Raw genomic sequence first — 21,639 nt, 5'->3', positions numbered from 1 at the left:
TCAAAGCAACCCTCTCTGGGGAGCGATTTCTTCCCTGTCCCAGATAAATCTTTTCCTCTCTTCCTCTATTCCCTGCCATCCTAGAAAGAAACTCCCATCAATCTCCCTTTCCCTTTTATTACTATTAATCCCCATGCTCGGTTTCTGATTTAGGAAAACTTTTCTCTTTGGGGATACACAGATTACTAATCTCCTCAAACGCACAGGATACTATTTGAAAACACTCTTCCAATGTGACACTGAAACATTACTTAATTCATTCATTACATAATTTCTTAAAAGTTATTAAACAAATGTCCATTCCCCATTGTATATGTGTATATATATATATATATATGTATATATGTTTGTACATATTTATTACTCTATTTATTTATTTATTTATTTTACTTGTACATATCTATTCTATTTATTTTATTTTGTTAGTATGTTTGGTTTTGTTCTCTGTCTCCCCCTTTTAGACTGTGAGCCCACTGTTGGGTAGGGGCTGTCTCTATATGTTGCCAACTTGTACTTCCCAAGCGCTTAGTACAGTGCTCTGCACAAAGTAAGCACTCAATAAATACGATTGATTGATTGATTGACTGATTGATTGATTGGATTTTTTTTTATTGTGAGCCTTATTCTACAGAAGGGAAGTTTGCTTGCAAATAAATTTCTCCGTAACTTCTTTCAATGGGTATACAAAAAATATGCATCCATTTATGTATTTACCTAGCACCTCTCTCCGTAGCAGTTAGATATCTATATAGTTGAAGATTCACGTCAAATTCTCCCTCCCTCAAATATCCTAGGCTGCTCCTAAATTTTTTCCCAAAGCCTTCACTCATGGGTAAATCACAGAACCACTTTTCTCAATTATTTTGCAGCACGGTTCTTTTTTGAGTCGATGAACAGCACTGTCATGATCAATTTTTGTTTCCCTTCACCAAGGGGACAAAAAAACAGCAAGGCAAAGTTAAGTATCATGATTTTCGGTGGACGGGGTGTCCTTGATGTTAGCACAAGAAGGGGGCTTCTCCATCCTGTAGGTCTGTTCTCATAATCTCTATGAAACAGATATGAGGCATGGCCTAGTGGATAGATACCAGGCCAGCGAGTCAGAAGGAACTGGGTTCTAATCTCGGATCTGCCGCTTGTCTGCTGTATGAGCTTGGTCAAGTCACGGCACTTCTCTGGGCCTCAGTTCCCTCATCTGGAAAATGTGGATGAAGATGGCGAGCCCTACATGGGATGGGGACTATGTCCAACCCAAGTACCTTGCATAATAATAATAATAATAATAATAATAATAATAATAATAATGATGGCATTTATTAAGTGCTTACTATGTGCAAAGCACTGTTCTAAGCACTGGGGAGTTTACATGGTGATCAGGTTGTCCCACGTGGGCTCACAGTCTTATTCCCCATTTTACAGATGAGGGAACTGAGGCCCAGAGAAGTGAAGCGACTTACCCAAAGTCACACAGCTGACAATTGGCAGAGGCAGGATTTGAACCCATGACCTCTGACTCCAAAGCCCGGGCTCTTCCCACTGAGCCACGAAGTGCTTAACAAGTATCATAATTATGATTATTATTATTACTATTACCTTGGGCAAGTCGCTTAACTTCTCTGACCCTAAATTTCCTCATCTGCAAAATGGAGATTGAGTACCTATGCTCCTTCCTTTTTAGAATGTTAGCCCCGTGTGGGACCTGAATGCTTAGAAATAGGCTTTGGCACATAGAATCAATCAATCAATCAATCAATCAATCGTATTTATTGAGCACTTAATGTGTGCAGAGCACTGTACTAAGCGCTTGGGAAGTGCAAGTTGGCAACACAGAAAACACTTGAAGATTAGAATTATTATTTTAATCTCCTCATTTAGTGGGTGATGGTGAATTAAAAACATGTGGGCAATGACTGGGTTGTGGCCACAAATTCCTGGTGGCTTCGACTCTATTGCTACGTGACCGCCCTTCAAGTAGTCAAACATTGAATAAATCCCAGAAACCTCCCTCTCTCTCACACCTCGGAAACAGCATGGCCTAGCAGATAGAGCTTGGGCCTGGGGGTCAGGAGAACTGGAGTTCTAATCCTGGCGCTGACCCTTGTCCATTGTGTGACCCTGGGCAAGTCACTTCACTTCTCTGTACTTCAGTTACCTCATCTGTAAAATGGGGATTGAATCTGTAAGTCCCACATAGGATTGGGATTGTGTCCAACCCAGTTATATTATATCCAACCCAGTGCTTAGTACAGTGCATGGCATATAATAATAATAACAACAACAATAATAATAATAATAATAGCATTTATTAAGCACTTACTATGTGCAAAGCACTGTTCTAAGTGCTGGGGAGGTTACAAGGTGATCAGGTTGTCCCACGGGGGGCTCACAATCTTCATCCCCATTTTACAGATGAGGTAACTGAGGCACAGAGAAGTGAAGTGACTTGTCCAAAGTCACACAGCTGACAATTGGCAGAGCCAGGATTTGAACCCATGACCTCTGACCCCAAAGCCTGGGCTCTTTTCACTGAGCCACGCTGCTTTTCTAAGCATACTAAGCACTTATGAATAGCATTATTTTATTGTTTTGTTGTCTGTCTCCCCCTTCTAGACTGTGAGTCGTTGTTGGGTAGAGACTGTCTCTATATGTTGCTGACTTGTACTTTCCAAGTGCTTAGTACAGTGCTCTGCACACAGTAAGTGCTCAATAAATACGATTGAATGAATGAATTAATGAATTATTATTATTGTTTGTTACCAGCTGAAGTTATTTGATCACCACAGATACACAATTTTGTCCAGTCTGTGATGGGAATATAGGGTGACATTTTCTTGGTATTACCTTGTTCTCTTCAGCAATCTCCGAATTGTTGTGGGCAGGGAATGTGTCTGTTGTACTGCTGTATTGTACTCTCCCAAGAACTTAGTACAGTGCTTTGCACATGGTAAACAGTCAATAAATACAGTTGAATGAATGAATCATTTTTTTCTCGTGTTAATAATGGAAAAAAACATTTCCATTTGTGTATCTTCTACAATCCCATAAGTCTTCCACATATTAAACCATTTCTAATAATTATCTGTAGCTCACGTGCGGTGCTTGTACACACCAGGGCCCGAAAATGCATAATAATAATAATAATAATAATAATAATAATAATAGTAATAATAATAATGATACTAGTGGTACTTGTTAAGTGCTTACTCTGAGCCAAGCACTATTCTAAGTGCTGGGATAGATGCAAGGTAATCAGGTTGGACACAGTCCCCGTCCCACATGGAGGGAGACTCAGTTTAGTTTTCTTTCAGAATTCCATGCGCAGTTAACCTGCTGTCTTCTGTGAAGAGGCTGACTACTTTTAGCATCTCCAATGGCTCATACAGAATTGCTGTTCAAAAGCAAGACCATTCATGAGAAGCCCATTGTAGAATGCTACTTTCAGAGTCAAGGCTCAGCTCCCTCTAAACTGTAAGCTCACTGTGGGCAGGGGATGTGTCTGTTTATTGTTCTGTTGTACTCTCCCAAGAGCTTAATCAATCAATCAATCATATTTATTGAGCGCTTACTGTGTGCAGAGCACTGTACTAAGGGCTTGGGAAGTACAAGTTGGCAACATGTAGAGACAGTCCCTACCCAACAGTGGGCTCACAGTCTAAAAGCTCTGCCCACAATGAGAGCTCAATACTTACGATTGTCAGAAATCCCATCCATTGACTACATCCAAACACATGTGTGGCCTAGTGGATAGATAATTATTCTCCAGATCCAAGAGGCCTTCCCTGACTAAGCCCTCCTTTCTTCTTCTCCCACTCTCTTCTGTGTCACCCTAACTCTCTCCCTTCATTCATTCCCGAATTGTACTTTCCAAGCATAGAACAGTGCTCTGCACACAGTTAGCGCTCAATAAAGATAATCGAATGAATGAATGAATTTCCCCTCTTACCCCACAGATCTTGTGTCCGTATCTGTAATTTTATTTATTTTTAACAGTGTCTTTTTCCCCGTCTGGACTGTAAGTTCACTATGGGAAGCGAATATGTTTATTGTATTGCTGTACTGTACTCTCCCAAGTGCTTAGTACAGTGCTGTAAGCTCGTTTGGGGCAGGGAATGTGTCATCATCATCATCATCATCAATCGTATTTATCGAGCGCTTACTGTGTCTGTTATATTGTTATATTGGACTCTCATTTATTCATTCATTCATTCAATTGTATTTATTGCGTGTTTACTGTGTGCAGAGCACTGTACTAAGCGCTTGGGAAGTACAAGTTGGCATTATATAGACATGGTCCCTACACAACAATGGGCTCTCAGTCTAGAAGGCAGAGACAGGCAACAAAACAAAACATGTGGTCAGGTGTCAAGTCATCAGAATAAATAGAAGTAAAGCTAGATGCACATCATTGACAAAATAAATAGAATAGTAATAGCATTTCCCAAGTGCTTTATTGAATGCTCAATAAATATGACTGACTGACTAAAATGTGTCAAGGAGATGTTAGAAGGGAAAACAGCAGTGGCCACACTGATAATAATAATAATAATGATGGTATTTGTTAAGCGCTTACTATGTGCAAAGCACTGTTCTAAGCGCTGGGGAGGTTACAAGGTGATCAGGTTGTCCCAAGGGGGGCTCACAGTTTTAATCCCCATTTTACAGATGAGATAGCTGAGGCACAGATGAGTGAAATGACTTGACCAAAGTCACACAGCTGACAGTTGGAGGAGCCGGGATTTGAATCCATGACCTCTGACTCCAAAGCCCGTGCTCTTTCCACTGAGCCACACTGCTTCTCCTGAAGCAACTGAATGAAACCATCATTCATTCTTTCAATCACATTTATTGGGCACTTACTGTGTGCAGAGCGCAGTACTAAGCACTTGGAAAGTACAATTCAGAAAGCAAGAGAGACAATACCTGCCCACAATGGGCTCACGGTCTACAAAGGGGGAATGATATTTGTGAAGCACTTACTACGTGCCAAGCACTGTTCTTAGCACTGGGATAGATACAAGGTTAACAGGTTGTCCCACTTGGGGCTTACAGTCTAAATCCCCATTTTACAGATGAGGTAACTGAGGCACAGAGAAGTGAAGTGACTTGCCCAAAGTCACACAGCTGACATGTGGCAGAGTTGGGATTAGAACCCATGACCTCTGACTCCCAAGCCTGAGCTCTCGCCACTAATCATCAGCTTCCAAAGGGCTAATCAATCAATCAGTGGATCAATCAATTGGATTTATTGAGCGCTCGCTATGTGCAGAGTACTGTACTAAACACTTGGGAGAGTTCAATCCATCAGAATTAGCAGACACATTCCCTGATCATAACAAGTTTACAAGCCCCTGAAGCTACGCCTATTCCTAGGAGATGATGAAATGTCTCATCCCTACCTTCTAGACTGTGCGCCCGTTGTTGGGTAGGGACCGTCTCTATATGTTGCCGACTTTTATTTCCCAAGCACTTAGTACAGTGCTCTGTGCACAGTAAGTGCTCAATAGATACGATTGAATGAATGATTCATAAAACTAGAGGCTTTCTTCCCTTCCTCCCAGCTTATGACCAAGTGGAGAGATCCCCCATTCGACGCAGCTTCCATGAAAGCAAGGCAGGGAGTAATGATAATAATAATGACATTAGTATTTGTTAGGCACTTACTATGTGCCAGGCACTGTGCTAAGCACTGGGATTGAGCATTAGACCCAGCTTCCATGAAAGCAAGGCAGGGAGTAATGATAATAATAATGACATTAGTATTTCTTAGGTACTTACTATGTGCCAGGCACTGTACTAAGCACCGGGATTGACACAGGGAATTCAGGTTGGACACAGTCCCTGTCCCACATGGGGCTCACAGTCATAATCCCCATTTGACAGGTAACTGAGGCACAGAGAAGTGGTGTGACTTGCCCAAGGTCACGCAGCCAAGTGGCAGAGCTGGGATTAGAACCCACCTCCTTCTGAATGGGGCAGGTCACTGTAATGCAGCTCTTGGAGGGGTGCGCTGATTCCCATTTCTCTACCTCCTGAAGCATGAAAGGAAAAGGGAATAAAGGCTAGAAAACAACGGCATCTTAAATAGATCATCTTCAGAGGAAACCCAGAACTTCGGTGCCTTTCCCAGACCTTACCTTCTGGCTCATTTTTGATGAGCTCTTCCATTTTCCTTTGTTTCAGGGTGTCTACGACATCCGCTAGGCTCCCCTTACGTCTCTCGGGAGTTCCCAGAGCTGTGCTGGATAAATATTCTCCGCTCTGACGCCCACCTTCTTCTGCCTTCAGGGGTGAGGTAGATGAGTTATGTGGGGCAAATGAAGACATCACTTTATTGCCATCGACATCCTGGAAGAGAAGCACAGACACAAGCTGTTTTTAAGGACGGAAGCACAGTGCGCCTTTCGAGTTCACTATATTGTTTGCTTTTCTGATGGAACCTTTTTAAAAAAAATAAAGATGATGTTTCAAATGCACTCAGGACAAAACCTCTCCACAGAGGATCAAACAAGATTCAGGACTAATAGCTAAGCCCTAGTGATAAATAGTCAGAAGCTTGATAATAAAAGTTATATTGACTACTTTTAATTGTTACTTTCACTCTTGACTATTTAAGATTGCCCTGCAGTCTTCTATTACACTTAAGTGCTCAATAAATACGATTGAATGAATGAAGGAGTGAATCTAAACTGTAAGCTCCTTGTGGGCAGGGAATGTGTCAATTTATCGTGGCACTGTACTCTCCCAAATGCTGAGTACGGTGCTCTTCACACAGTAGATGTGCAATAAATATGACTGACTGAATGAATAAAATATAATTTTACTCTTTCTACTTTGTCACCACATTGCTTTCTCCTGTGCTTCACTTGGAAAAAAAAGAAGAATCAGGGTGAAAGATACTACATCACAGGGGTTTTCCTGAAACTGATAGGAGTTTATCAAAAGATACACATGCATTCTCTTGCTCTTGGGTGCCAATATATTCTCTACTACAACGTCAATTACTCAAACACTGCGCTATGCTGACTCGATGTCATTTCTAGTACTATCGCTTATCACAGTGCACCTTTATCCCCTGTCTTTTTATCTTCATGCAAATTCCTTTCGATTTCCGCTCATTTGTAATTGGATTATGAATAGCACCCCATTGTACTACATCTTAAAGTGTGCCCTTTAACTATCTGTTATCATTTTTCATCACTTTCTTTTGTGCCTTTTTTGCAATCTGTAGTGGATTCCTGATACATTTGTCCAAAAGACATACGATCAATTATTTTCAAGAAAAGAGAAACGGCGCGGGGATAATAGGCAAATCACGGTTTTCCCAGAAGGAAATCCCAGCTCAGATTCGAAGACACTGCTGCACTTTTACTTTCTTTTTTAAAGAAGTTTTCTCCATAAGACGTCTCCATTTCTTGACTTGTCACTACAAGGACGTTAATCATTTTTTCCACACATATTTTTTAAGTTAAGCTGCTTTATGGAGTGTTTTGTGATAGGATTGTTGCTTCTTTCAATCAATCAATCAATCAATCAATACATAGTATGAATAATGATAATGATGGTATTTGTTAAGCACTTACTATGTGACAAGCACTGTACTACATTTTGGGGTGGTTCCAAGAAAATTGGGTTGGACACCGTCCCTGTCCCATGTGGGGCTCACAGTCTCAATCCCTATTTTATAGGTCAGGTCTGTAAAACTGAGGCCCAGAGAAGTGACTTGCCCAAGGTCACACAGCAGACAAGTGGCGGGGCCAGGATTAGAACCCATGACCTTCTGACTCCAAGGCCTGTGCTCTATCCATTAGGTAATTACTTAACACAAACCGCTAGCTGTGCTCAGTGCTTGAGAAATTACATTAGAGGTCGTGGGTTCTAATCCCTGCTCTGCTGCTTGTCAGTTGTGTGATCTTGGGCAAGTCACTTAACTTCTCTGTGCCCCAGTTACCTCACCTGTAAAATGGGCATGAAGACTGTGAGCCCCACATGGGACAACTTGATTACCTTGTATCCACCCCAGTGCTTAGAACAGTGCTTGGCACATAGTAAGCATTTAACAAATACCAACATTATTATTATTATTATTATTATTATTATTAGAGTTAGAAGTTATGACATCAAGGAATTTCCAATCTAGCAGGCCAGACTGATTACAGACTATAGTCAGGAGGAAGATGGAAAGGGGGCTTTGAGTTAATGCTGAAGTAATAATGGTCGTGAAAAAAATATACAGCTCCTATGTGGTATATAGGGATTTTCTGATCTGGTTATGCCTTAATCAATCAATTGTATTGACTGAGTGTATACTGTTCACTCAATACAATCAAATCGGTGGATGCAGTCCTGCCCTCAGGGAGCTAACAGTCTACTGTGTGCAGAGCACTGTGTTAAGCGCTTGGGAGATTTCACTAAAACAGTCACCCCAACCTCAACCTCACAGCATCTGTGTAGATATCTTTAAATTATATATATCAGAAATAACTTATCTATATTAATACTCATATTACTTATAGCAATATTTATATTGTTTATTCATGTCAATATATTATTTACATTATTACTTATATCATTGTCCACCTCCCCCTCCTGAATTTCAGCTCCCTGTGGGCAGGAAACATGTCTGCTAACTGTATTGCATTGTTGTCTCTCAAGTGACAGTAGAGAAGCAGCGTGGCTCAGTGGAAAGACCACGGGCTTGGGAGTCACAGGTTGTGGGTTCTAATCCTGGCTCCGCTGCTTGTCAGCTGTGTGACTTTGGGCAAGTCACTTAACTTCTCTGGGCCTCAGTTACCTCATCTGTAAAATGGGGATTGATTGTGAGCACCACGTGGGACAACCTGATCACCTTGTATCCTCCCCAGCTATTAGAACAGTGCTTTGCACATGGTAAGCACTTAACAAATGCCATTATTATTATTAAGTGCTTAGTACAGCACTCTGCACATAGTAAATGCTCAAAAAGACCATTGATTTATTGATAGACACAATCTCTACCATCAGGGAACTCACAGTTTATCAGCTCCATCTGGTTCCTACCAAATTCCCAAATCCAACTAAGATCTTTTCAATGTAAATGAAGGCCATCAGAGCTTCAGGATTTGCACAATATTCCAGGTATGACTAACCTCACCAATGCCCCATTGGGAATCCCCAAGTTATCTACGTTACAATCCTCAGTGTTATCCAGAAAAACAATATCAGTCAGTCAGTCAGTCAGTTGTATTTATTGAGCGCTTACTGTGTGCAGAGCACTGTACTAAGTGCTTTCGGGAGTACAATACAATAATAAACAGAAAGACATGAATAGAAATAAATGAAAGACAGATATGGACATTAGTGGTGTGGGGCCAGAAAGGCGGGTAAATAAAGGGAGCAAGATCAGGGAGACGCAGAAGTGGGTGGGAGAAGAGGAAAGGAGGGCCTAGTCAAGGAAGCCTTCTTGGAAGAGATGGGCCTTTTATAATCAATCAATCAATCAATCAATCAATCATATTTATTGAGCACTTACTGTGTGCAGAGCACTGTGCTAAGCCCTTGGGAAGTACAAGTTGGCAACATATAGAGACAGTCCCTACCCAACATGGGTTCACAGTCTAGAAGGGGGAGACAGAGAACAAAACAAAACATATTAACAAAATAAAATAAATAGAATAAATATATACAAATAAAATAAATAGAGTAATAAATACGTACAAACATATATACATATATACAGGTGCTGTGGGGAAGGGAAGGAGGTTAGATGGGGGGCATGGAGAGGGGGACAAGGGGAAGAGGCTTTGAAGGTGGGGAGAGTCACTGTCAGATTTGAGGAGGCCAGAGGGTGGATGTGGGCAAGAGGTTGGCGACGAGAAAGAAGAGATGGAGGCCCAGGGAGAAGGCCCAAGCCACTTGGCAAGCAGCTACTCGAATATGCTGCATAGATGAAAAAGCTGAAACTTCTCCAACAAAATGCATAGTTACGTGGACGTTCAACTTCTGTGAGAAATCACTTGTTTATCCAACCCAGTCCTGGCAAACGCTGAACTGTGTTAGAATTGCTCCCCTCCCTCAACCAGTAGAACCTATTGAGTAATTCCTGGGCGAGAAGCAGTGTGGCTTAGAGGAAAGAGCCCAGGCTTGGGAGTTCAGAGGTCATGGGTTCTAATCTTGGCTCCACCACCTATCAGCTGTGTGACTTTGGGTAAGTCACTTACCTTCTCTGTGCCTTAGTTACCTCACCTGTAAAATTGGATTAAGACTGTGAGCCCCACATGGGACAACCTGATTACGTTGTATCTACCCAGTGCTTAGATCAGTGCCTGGCACATAGTAAGCACTTAACAGATATTATTATTATTATTATTATTATTATTATTATTATTATTATCACTACTGAGCATTGTACTAAAAACCTGCGAGACTACCATCAAGTTAGAATTCACACTTCCTGCCTTCAAGGTGCTTTCAATCTACTTAGAGAACAGACATAAAATAATTTGGAGGTCAAATTGTAAAAATAATGACAATGACAATAATAATAATAATGATGATGATGATAATAATAATAATAATAATAATAATAATGATAATTGTTACAGCTTATTCTGTACCAGGCACTAAACTAAGAGCTGGCGTAGATAAATATAATCACATAGGAGAGAGTTCCTGTTCCCTCATGGGGCTTATGGTTTTAAAGAGAAGAAACCGAGACATAAAGAAGTTAAGAGATTTTCTTGGGGTCACACAGCAGAAGCAGGATTAGAACACAGGTCCTCTGACTCCTAGGCTCTAGGGTCTTTCTTCGGCGTCATGCTGCTTCTCATGATCAGTCAGTCTGTCAGTAGTATTTATCGAGCACTTTCTGTGAGCAGAGCAGTGGAGTTTTGTTGTCTGTTTCCCCCTTCTAGACTGTGAGCCCGTTGTTGGGTAGGGACCGTCTTTATATGTTGCCAACTTGTACTTCCAAAGTGCTTAGTACAGTGCTCTGCACACAGTAAGCGTTCAATAAATACGATTGATTGATTCCCCCCCATCTTACCTCCTTCCCTTCCCCACAGCACCTGTGTATATGTTTGTCAATAAATACGATTGAATGAATGAATGGGGTAAGCCCTTGGGAGAGTACAATATAACAATGTGACAGACACATTCCCTGCCCTCAAATAGTTTACAGTTTAAAGGGGGAGAGAGACATTAATAGAAATAAATTAATCATACCTAGTCTTTACCTCTATCTCCCTATGTGTCCCTCTAGCAATCCATTATGGACCTCTTATGGTGAATTCATCCAAATCCATCTTGCACATGCTGATATTTTCAGCAGGCAGCATTTCCTGGAGTAATCCACTCCATATGTTTACCACTAGCATACATACAATTTTCAAGGGCTGCTTGACCCTTGTCACCACAAAAAGTCTGTCCAGATTGTGCTACAGACGCCTCATATTTCTGCCTTAATATCTTCCTTTTCAAGAACTCATTCATTCATCCAGGAGTACACTTGGAAAGCCTACCATGGGCGGAGGGATCAGAGGTATTTATTGAGCATTTACTGTTCATTCAATCGCATTTATTGAGTACTTATTATGTGCAAAGCACTACTGCAAGCGCTTGGGAGAAGACAATATAACCAAAAATAGACACGTTCCTGCCCACGGAGAGCTCACAGTCTAGGGGACGAGCTCACACTACTGTGTGCAGAACTCTGTACTAGGTGTTTGGGAGAGGAGAAAAGAAATAGGAGACATGGTTAATAATAATGATGGGATTTATTAAGGGCTTACTATGTGCAAAGCACTGTTCTAAGTGCTGGGGGGTTACAAGGTGATCAGGTTGTCCCACGGGGGGCTCACAGTCAACCCCCATTTTACAGATGAGGGAACTGAGGCCCCACTAAGGCAATGCAGATGAATCCTCATTTGCCCTCTTAATTCATTCATTCATTCATTCAATCAATCAATCCTATTTATTGAGTGCTTACTTGCTTACTGTGTGCAGAGCACAGTACTAAGCACTTGGAAAGTACAATTCAGCAACAAAGAGAGACAATTCCAGCCCACAAAGGGCTCACAGTCTAGAAGGGGGGGAGACAGATATCAAGACGAGGAAACAGGCATCAATAGCATCAATATAAATAAATAGAATTATAGATATATAAACACATCAAAACAAGTAAACAGGCATTCATTATAAATAAACAGAATTATAGATATGCAGTGTGGCTCAGTGGAAAGAGCCCGGGCTTTGGAGTCGGAGGTCATGGGTTCAAATCCCGGCTTCTCCACTTGTCAGCTGTGTGACTTTGGGCAAGTCACTTCACTTCTCTGGGCCTCAGTTCCCTCATCTGTAAAATGGGGATGAAGACTGTGAGCCCCATGTGGGACAACCTGATCACCTTGTATCTACCCCAGCGCTTAGAACAGTGCTTGGCACATAGTAAGCACTTAACAAATACCAACATGATGATGATGATGATGATGATGATGATGATGATGATGATGATTATGATTATTATTATTATTATTATTATTATTATCTACCCGAGTGCTTTGGGGCGTGGGGTAGAGCAAAGGAAGTGAGTCAGGGTGATGAGGAGGGGAGGGGCAGCTGAAGAAAAAAGGGGGGTTTAGTCTGGGAAAGCCTCCTGGAGGAGGTGGGCCTTCATCAGGGCTTTGAAGGGGGGAAGTGTTACTGTTTGGCAGATGTGAGGATGGAGGATGGAGGGCATTCCAGGCCAGGGGAGGGACGTGGGCCAGGGGTCGAAGGCGGGACAGGTGAGAATGAGGCACAGAGAGAAGGTTCCTTCTAAGGAACAGCTTGGTCTAATGAATAAAGCAGGGGCCTTGGGGTCAGAGGACCAGGCTTCTAATCCAACCTCCGCCTTTGGCCTGCTGGGTGACTTTGGTCCGATCGCTTCATTTCTCTAGGCCTCAGTTTCCAATGGGGATTCAATACCCATTCTCCCTCCTACATTGTCTGGAAGCCCAATACGGGGCAGCTACTGTGCCCAACTTCATTGACTTTTCCCTCAACTGCAAAATTTCCCTCATCTGTAACAGTTCCCTCATCTGTAAAATGGGGATTAAGACTGTGAGCCCCCTGTGGGACAACCTGATCACCTTGCAACTTCCCCAGTGCTTAGAACAGTGCTTTGCACATAGTAAGCGCTTAATAAATACCATCATTTTTATTGTTATTATTTACTATCCATCATGCACTCTTCTAGCACTGGGGTGGGTAACAAGTCAATCAATCAATCAATCAGTCAATCATATTTATTGAGTGCTTACTGTGTGCAGAGCACTGTACTAAGCTCTTGGGAAGTACAAGTTGGCAACATATAGAGACGGTCCCTACCCAACAGCGGGCTCACAGTCTAGAAGCGCCATGCCCTTTTAATCTCAAACAATAACCCAGCTTACATTTTTCCAACCTCCAATTTTCACTTAAGAGCTGCTGAACCTTTGGGATCCAAATTCAGTTCCCAGCAAATACAAATGTAGAAAACTAAACATCCCAGCCAATTCATCCCATTATATTTTTTATCGGCTATATTACCAGGCACTTTTGATTCCATTACAGTCTTTCTCACCACTGCATGGCCTAGCCACCTGTATATATGTATATATGTTTGTACATATTTATTACTCTATGTATTTATTTATTTTACTTGTACATATTTATTCTATTTATTTTATTTTGTTAATATGCTTTGTTTTGTTGTCTGTCTCCCCTTTCTAGACTGTGAGCCCACTGTTGGGTAGGGATCGTCTCTATATGTTGCCAACTTTTACTTCCCAAGCCCTTAGTACAGTGCTCTGCACACAGTAAGCGCTCAATAAATATGATTGAATGAATGAATGGAGTATGGGCCTTCGAGTCAGAAGGTCATGGGTTCTAATCCCTGCTCCGACACTTGTCCTCCCTTACCAGGGCAAGAGCTCGGCCCTGGGAGTTGGAGGATGTAGGATCTAATCCCAGCTCTGCCACTCATCTGCTGTGTGACCTTAGGAAAGTCACTTTTCTTTTCTGTCCCTCTGTCATCTCATCTGCAAAATGGGGATTGAGACTGTGAGCCCCATGTGGGACAGGGACTGTGTCCAACCTGATTTTCTTGTAACTACCACAGTGCTTTGAAGAATGCCTGGCACACAGTAAGCACTTACCATGTACTGTAATTATTACCGTTATCCTTTTCACAGTTTGATGCCTTTTACTGCTGTTTATACCTTATGAAATTCCATGTTCATTTCCTCGGCAAATGGACAGCTAATGTATGTTGACACAGTTATTTAGGGGAATAATTCTCTTCTCTTCCTTGCTCCTTCCCTGAACCTCCTCTCACTCATACCTGATACTGTGACTTCCACTTTCTTCCTACTTGGCAGGCAGCCAGCTATCTACCGTAATTTATCCTCCAGGATCTGGAGTGAATTCAGATTTGTGTTTCAAATTTTTGTTAAGAGCTCAAAACTCAAGGAGAGCTGGTTTATTCACCTCAACATGGCTACCGACACTAAAGCAGCATGGTGTAATGCATAGAGGTAGGGCTTGGGAGTCAGAAGGACCTGGGTTCTAATCCAGCTTCCGCCACTTGTCTGCTTTGTGACCTTGGGCAAGTCGCTTCACTTGTCTGGGCCTCAGTTCCCCCCATCTGTAACATGGGGATTGAGCCTGTGAGCCCCATATGGGACGCGGACTGTGTCCAATTCGATTTGCTTGTATCCCCCCCAGTACTTAGTTGAGTACATTGTAAGCTCTTAACAAACACCACAATTACTAATATTATCTCAAAACTCAAGGACATGGTTTGTTTCTATGAACAAACATAAATTCCCTACGAGCCTTCAATGAGGTGGGGTTTGCTCCCATAGGTTTAGTAATCGATGCCTGTCTACTTGTTTGGTTTTGTTGTCTGTCTCCCCCCTTCTAGACTGTGAGCCCATTGTTGTGTAGGAATGTCTCCATTTGTTGCCAAATTGTACTTTCCAAGCACTTAGTACAGTGCTCTGCACACAGTAAACGCTCAATAAATATGATTGAATGAATGGATGAAAATGGGCTCTGACCTCTTCAAAGACGACTGATAAACTTCCTCTGTAAATCTTGAACTAGGTTGCGAGCTAGTACCTTTGCAACCATCAGAGAAAACTGGGTTTCTGCACATCGGATCTATTCTCTTGGAGCAATTTGTCTTTGAATAATGTTCCCTTTTCATCCACACACACCCCCCACCACACCCCCCAAACATACACCAATTTGTTCTGTTGGGATTATCACTTTAACCGTTTCCTAAAAGGATCTCTTTTCATAAGCATCTGCAAATGAGAGCAACATTTTATATCAAAAGTCAAAATGAACTCATTAAAAAAGAGAACTGGTGATCTATTACTCAGCAAAGATACACATGACATCTTTTATTGTTCAAATTAGATCCCAGCCTTGACTTCTGGCCTCTGAAGGCATGTTTTCATGCTTCTTCCTCAGCTCTCTAAGCCCAAATTAAATTCAAGACAGCCAGAAAACTAGCTTTCGATAAACATTAGGTTTTTGACTTAGTCTCTTGAAAAACAAGGTTCTCAGGGTTAAGAACGATAGGATATAGTCACTTCTCCACAGTGAGAGGAATGATGTTGTTGTTTGCCCATTCCAAGTGTATAGCTCCCAGAGGTGGAGAAGCAAACTAAGGCACTGAAAAGTATAAAACCAGAAACAAAATTTAAAGCTGAATAGCCATTCAGTCAGTAAAATGTATTCATCAAGCACTTACTGTGTGCAGAGTACTGTACTAAACACTTGGGAGAGTACATTAGAACTACAGACACATTTCCTGCCCACAAAAAACTTACAGTCTAGAGGGGGAGACAGATGTTAATAGAAATAAATGAGAAGCAGCGTGGCTCAGTGGAAAGAGCACGGGCTTTGGACTCAGAGGTCATGTGTTCAAATCCCGGCTCCTCCAATTGTCAGCTGTATGACTTTGGGCAAGTCACTTCACTTCTCTGTGCCTCAGTTACCTCATCTGTAAAATTGGGATGAAGACTGTGAGTCCCCCATGGTACAACCTGATCACCTTGTAACCTCCCCAGTGAATAGAACAGTGCTTTGCACATAGTAAGCGCTTAATAAATGCTATTAAAAAAAAAAAGAAATGACCGATCTGGACATAAGTGCTGTGGGGCTGGGAGGGGAGATGAAGAAAGGGAGCAAGTCAGGGGGACACAGGAGAGAGTGGGAGAAAAGGAAAGGAGGGCTTAGTCAGGGAAGGCCTCTTGGAGGAGATGGGCCTTCAATAAGGCTTTGAATGAGGGGAGAGTAATGGATTGATTCTCAAATGGCTAATCCACTAGTATTTACTGAGCACCTTTTACGTGCAGAGCACTGAAAGTGCTTGGGCGAAAGTGCAATTTTGGTAATAGACACAAATCCCTGCCCTCAAGAAGCAAAAATCTAGCTGTTGAGATATACGCATGAATTAATGAATACCCTCCTTTGCCCTTAAATACATATGTCTGCTCCATCAATTTATTTGGAATATCATGGTTGTAAACATTTTTATGTGTGTTACCCATATTAGAAGGTAAGCTCTTTCATTCTTCTTAAGAATTTAGAACTCATGCAACTTCAAGCACTTAGTACAGTACTCTACACACTGTAAGCGCTTAATAAATATGATTGAATGAACTGAATGAATGTAGTGAAGTACATTAACTCGGTGTTGGATAAATGCTACCACTACTATAACTACCGCTATGCAAAATAACTTCCAGATGGGAAGAAGAAGAAACTGTAAAGTAAGATGTGGGCTAGCAAGTGGTTTAATAGCAGAGTTTGTAGAGCATATAGCATGTATACCTAGGAGAGTTTAATGTACACAAACTTTGTAGGGCATAATTGCTAAAGTGGTATAAACGAGCTTAAGTTGTAGCTGGGAGGCTACGATCTGGGGAGTGGAAAAATTAATTGGGAACGCTTCCTGATCTTTCATAGACCTCAAGGGAATCCGTGTGGCCTGTTGGAAAAATCATGGAACCAGAAGTCAGGAGACTTGGGTTTGAATCCTGGCTTTGCCGTTTGCACTTAGAAAAAAGAAGCCGGGAATGGAACTATTAAAAAAGCTGGGTAGAAAATAGCCAGTGCACTTTAACTGAATTATTTTTTTCTCCTTTTTTTTTTTCAGTAAATGAAGCGGGGAGGAGGGAGAGGATGCAAATGAAACATAGGTTGAATGTCTCATGAAAGAAACAATAGGAATAGAAGATACGTTGTAATGAGCAGGTGGACACACACACACACACACACACACACACACACACACACACACACATTGTTATTCCAAGAACGAACTATTGTAGACCTGTGTCTGTGACAAGGTAAAATGAGAAATTAAGGGTTATTTTAAAAGCTATATGATTCTGTTATACCATAAGCCCCCTGATGTAGACTCACTGCATATTTTGTCACAGATATTTAGCTTGAAACTGAATTTGACCACTTGTGATCTATTATGTCAATGCAAGAAGCACAAAGAAAAAAAATCTCATCAGGGAGTTAAATGGTCAAGGAGACATGAAGGATACATCATTCCAGACTTGACATGCATGAAATATAGCCTCTTTAGTGGGGTTTATAAATTATAGGGTGTGGGAAAGGCCCCCAGGGATGCCTGAAATATACATACCCTCACTTGCATTTTGAGGAGCAGGTTAAAAAAACAAAAAACAAACAAACAGACATATGGCATTTCATTGAGCATTTCTATAGCACAAAGTGCTCACTGTAGAAAAGTAGTTTTCAGTAATAATAATAATTATGGTATTTATTAAGCACTTACTGTGTGCCAGGCACTATACTAAACACTGAGGTAGATACAAGCAAATCTGGTTGGATACAGTCCCTGTCTCATGTGGGGCTCATGGTCTCATTCCTCATTTCACAGATGAGGGAACTGAGGCACAGAGAAGCTAAGTGAGCTTCCCAAGGTCACAAAGGAGCCCGTTGTTGGGTAGGGACCATCTCTATATGTTGCCAACTTGTATTTCCCACGCACTTAGTACAGTGCTCTGCACACAGGAAGCACTCAATAAATATGATTGAATGAATGAATGAAAGGAGATGTGGCAGAGCAGGGATTAGAACCCATGACCTAGTGTTCCAGGCCCAGGCTCTATCCTCTACACCACACTTCTTGTCCTTAATGTAGACAAGACAATGTCTACATTAGTTAATGTAGACATTACCTAATGTAATGTAATGTAGCCACCTTAATGTAGACAATGGTCTGCTAGATAAATCAAGTTAGTTTCAGTGTACTGCATATTTTCACTGCACAGTTTGGATTTAACACTTCTTTCATTCATTCAATTCTATTTATTGAGTGCAAACTGTGTGCAAAGCACTGTACTAAGTGCTTAAGAGAGGACAATAGAACAATCGACAGACACATTCCTGGCCCACAATGGGTTTAGAGTCTAGCATGACTGAAGAGTTAGAGAGGGCTCTTTTCACAACATGAGTCTCTTCTAGATATTGCATGATCCACAAGATGCTCTAGGTAGATTCAGTGAAGGAAAGCTTAGTTCTGCATACGTAGGTATTAGACAAGTTATGATGCTCTAATGCTTCTCAGTCTCTGCCTCAGCCTCTCCAAACTGCACTGTACTTTATGTTTCTTTGTGTTTTTGAAGTTGACGGTATTTAATGGAGAAAAGTCTCCGTGAGAGGCAAGGATGCAAAACACAGTGGTGGACATAATAATATATGAATTTGTAGCATGGAAGACAGGCATGATGGATTCTTCAAACTCTCTATCCTCCATCTCATGAATGCCCTTCAAAGAGGCAACATAACTCAATTTTCTCATGACATGATTACTTAAGTCATTTAATCTCTCTGGATCTCGGTTTCCTCATCTGGAAAATGGGTATAATAGCTGTTCCTGTGATTGTGAGCCCATATAATAATTATGGTATTTGTTAAGCGCTTACTATGTGCCAAGCACTGTTCTAAGCACTGGGCTAGATACAAGATAATCAGGTTGTCCCACTTGGGACTCACAGTCTTCAACCCCATTTTACAGATGAGGTACCTGAGGCACAGTGAAGTGAAGTGGCTTGCCCAAGGTCAGACAGCAGACAAGTGGCATAGCTGGGATTAGAATCCATGACCTCTGACTCCCACCCAAGCCCGGCGTCTTTCCACTAAGTCACGCTGCTTCATATGGGACATATGGGACAGGGACTGTATCCAAACTGCTTTTCTTGCATCGACCCAGGCCTTACTAATCTATTTTGTAAAGTACAGTGCTCTGCACAATAAGTGCTCAATAAATAGAATTGGATAAATATTTTGGCACACTGTCAGCAAAGAATGCCACTGAAATAATGATAATAATACCTGTTAAGTGCTTACTATGTTCCAAGCACTGCTCAAGTGCTGGGGCTAATAGAAGATAATCAGTTCTCATACAGAGGGAGAGAAGGAAGGAGGGAGGGAGGGAGACTCCTCATTTTGCAGATGAGGGAGTTGAAGCCCCGAGAAGTGAAGTGATTTGCCCAGGTCACAAAGTGCGTTCGTGGTGTAGCCGGGATTACAAACCAGATCCTCTGACTCACAGACCTGGGATCTTTATCATCATCATCAACATCATCATCTTCATCATCATCATGATAATGATGGCATTCGTTAAGCGCTTACTATGTGCCAAGCACTGTTCTAAGCACTGGGGGGGGATACAAGGTAATCAGGTTGTCCCATATGGGGCTCACAGTCTTCATCCCCATTTTACTGATGAGGTAACTAAGGCTCAGAGAAGTTAAGTGACTTGCCCAAAGTCACACAGTTGACAAGTGACAAAGTCGGGATTAGAACTCACGACCTCTGACTCCCAAGCCCGGGATATTTCCACTGAGCTACACTCCTTTTTATCAGGTATTTTTTAAGCACTCACAATGTACCAGGCACTGTTCTAAGCACTGGGTTAGATACCAACTAATCAGGTTGGACACAGGCCCTGTCCCACACGTGGCTCACACTCTTAATTCCCATTTAGAGATGAGAGAACTGAGGTCCAGAGAAGTGAAATTCATTCATTCATTTCATTCGATCGTGTTTATTGAGCGCTTACTGTGTGCAGAGCACTGGGCTAAGCACTTGGGAAGTACAAGTTGGAAACAAATAGAGATGGTCCCTACCCAAAAATGGACTCACAGTCTAGAAGAGGATGGTCACGCAGCAGGCAGGTGGTGGTGCCTGCATTTGAAGCCAGCTCCTTCTGACCTCCAGGCCTGGGCTCTAGCTACTATTCATTCATTCATTCAATCATATTTATTGAGTGCTTGCTGTGTGCAGAGCACTGTACTAAGCACTTGGGAAGTACAAGTTGGCAACATATAGAGACGGTCTCTACCCAACAGTGGGCTCACAGTCTAGAAGGGGGAGACAGACAACAAAACAAAACATATTAACTCAATAAAATAAATAGAATAAATATGCACAAGTAAAATAAATAAATAAAGAGTAATAAATATGTACAAACATATATACATATATACAGGTGCTGTGGGGAGGGGAAGGAGGTAAGGCAGGGGGATGGAGAGAGGGGGAGAGGAAGGAGGGTCTCAGTCTGGGAAGGCCTCCTGGAGGAGGTGAGCTCTCAGTAGGGCTTTGAAGGCCTAGGCCATACTGCTTCCCCTTCCAACGCATCCTTTCATATCACCAATCATTATTTATAATCACCTGCATTTTATCAGAGGGACTAAAAGGTAGTAAAAGGAATGGATTGTTTCTCTTTGGATTCTCCAAAGCACTCAGCACAGTGTGCAGTGATTACTAGTGAGTGATAAGCTTGCTCTGGGCAGGGAATGTGTCTACCTAATCGGTTGTGTTGAACTCTCCCACCTGCTTAAAATACTGCTGTATATATAGCGTGCACTAAATAATTACCATTGAAGATGATGATATCGGAGTTTGCGACAGTTCCTGTTCACGTTTTCATGTATTCTTTCCTCAGAGCTAGGTGCAGAACATTTTATTTAGAGAAACAACATAGCTTAGGGGATTGAGCTTGTGCCTGGGAGTGAGAAGCTCGAGTTCTAATCCTGGCTCCGCAACATGCCTACTGTGTGAGCGTGGCCAAGTCACTTAACTTCTCTGTGCCTCAGTTACCTCAGCTGTAAACTGAAGATTAAGACTGTGAGCCCCACGTGGAACAGGGACTGCGTCCAACCCAATTTGCTCATATCCACCCCAGCACTTCAAACAGTGCCTGGCACAAACTAAGCGCTTTACAGATACCGCAAGTATCATTTAGAGAAATATTGTAACTTTAATTGGATTCATTTCTGTGCTTATCTGATTTCTAATTTGGGAGTAGAAAGCAAGGTCGAAGATTCATAAGATGCTTTGTACTTTAAAGCCAAATATTCATAATAATAATGATCATATTTGATAAGTGCTTACTATGTGTCAAGCACCGTTCTAAGAGCTGGGGTAGATACGAGGTAATCAGGTTGTCCCACGTGGGACTCACAATCTTACTCCCCATTTTCCAGATGAGGAAACTGAGGCCCAGGGAAGTGAAGTGACTTGCCCAAGGTCACACAGCAGACAAATAGCAGAGTCTGCATTAGAACCCATGACCTTCTGAGTCGCAGGCTC

General features: G+C 41.9%; 1 protein-coding gene across 1 annotated transcript in view; it reads right to left on the bottom strand.

Moving 5' to 3' along the window:
* The window catches only part of SOX5 (SRY-box transcription factor 5), a 583,674-nt gene that overhangs the window by 417,280 nt on the left and 144,755 nt on the right, over positions 1–21,639 (bottom strand). The window contains exon 3 of the mRNA XM_038741985.1: positions 6,135–6,345. Within this exon, the coding sequence (XP_038597913.1) occupies positions 6,135–6,345 (211 nt within the window). The remainder of the gene's footprint in view (positions 1–6,134; positions 6,346–21,639) is intronic.

This window comes from Tachyglossus aculeatus, chromosome 2, assembly GCF_015852505.1.
Source record: "Tachyglossus aculeatus isolate mTacAcu1 chromosome 2, mTacAcu1.pri, whole genome shotgun sequence".
In the NCBI taxonomy this organism is placed as follows: domain Eukaryota; kingdom Metazoa; phylum Chordata; class Mammalia; order Monotremata; family Tachyglossidae; genus Tachyglossus; species Tachyglossus aculeatus.
This window is presented reverse-complemented; position numbering and strand designations above follow the sequence as displayed.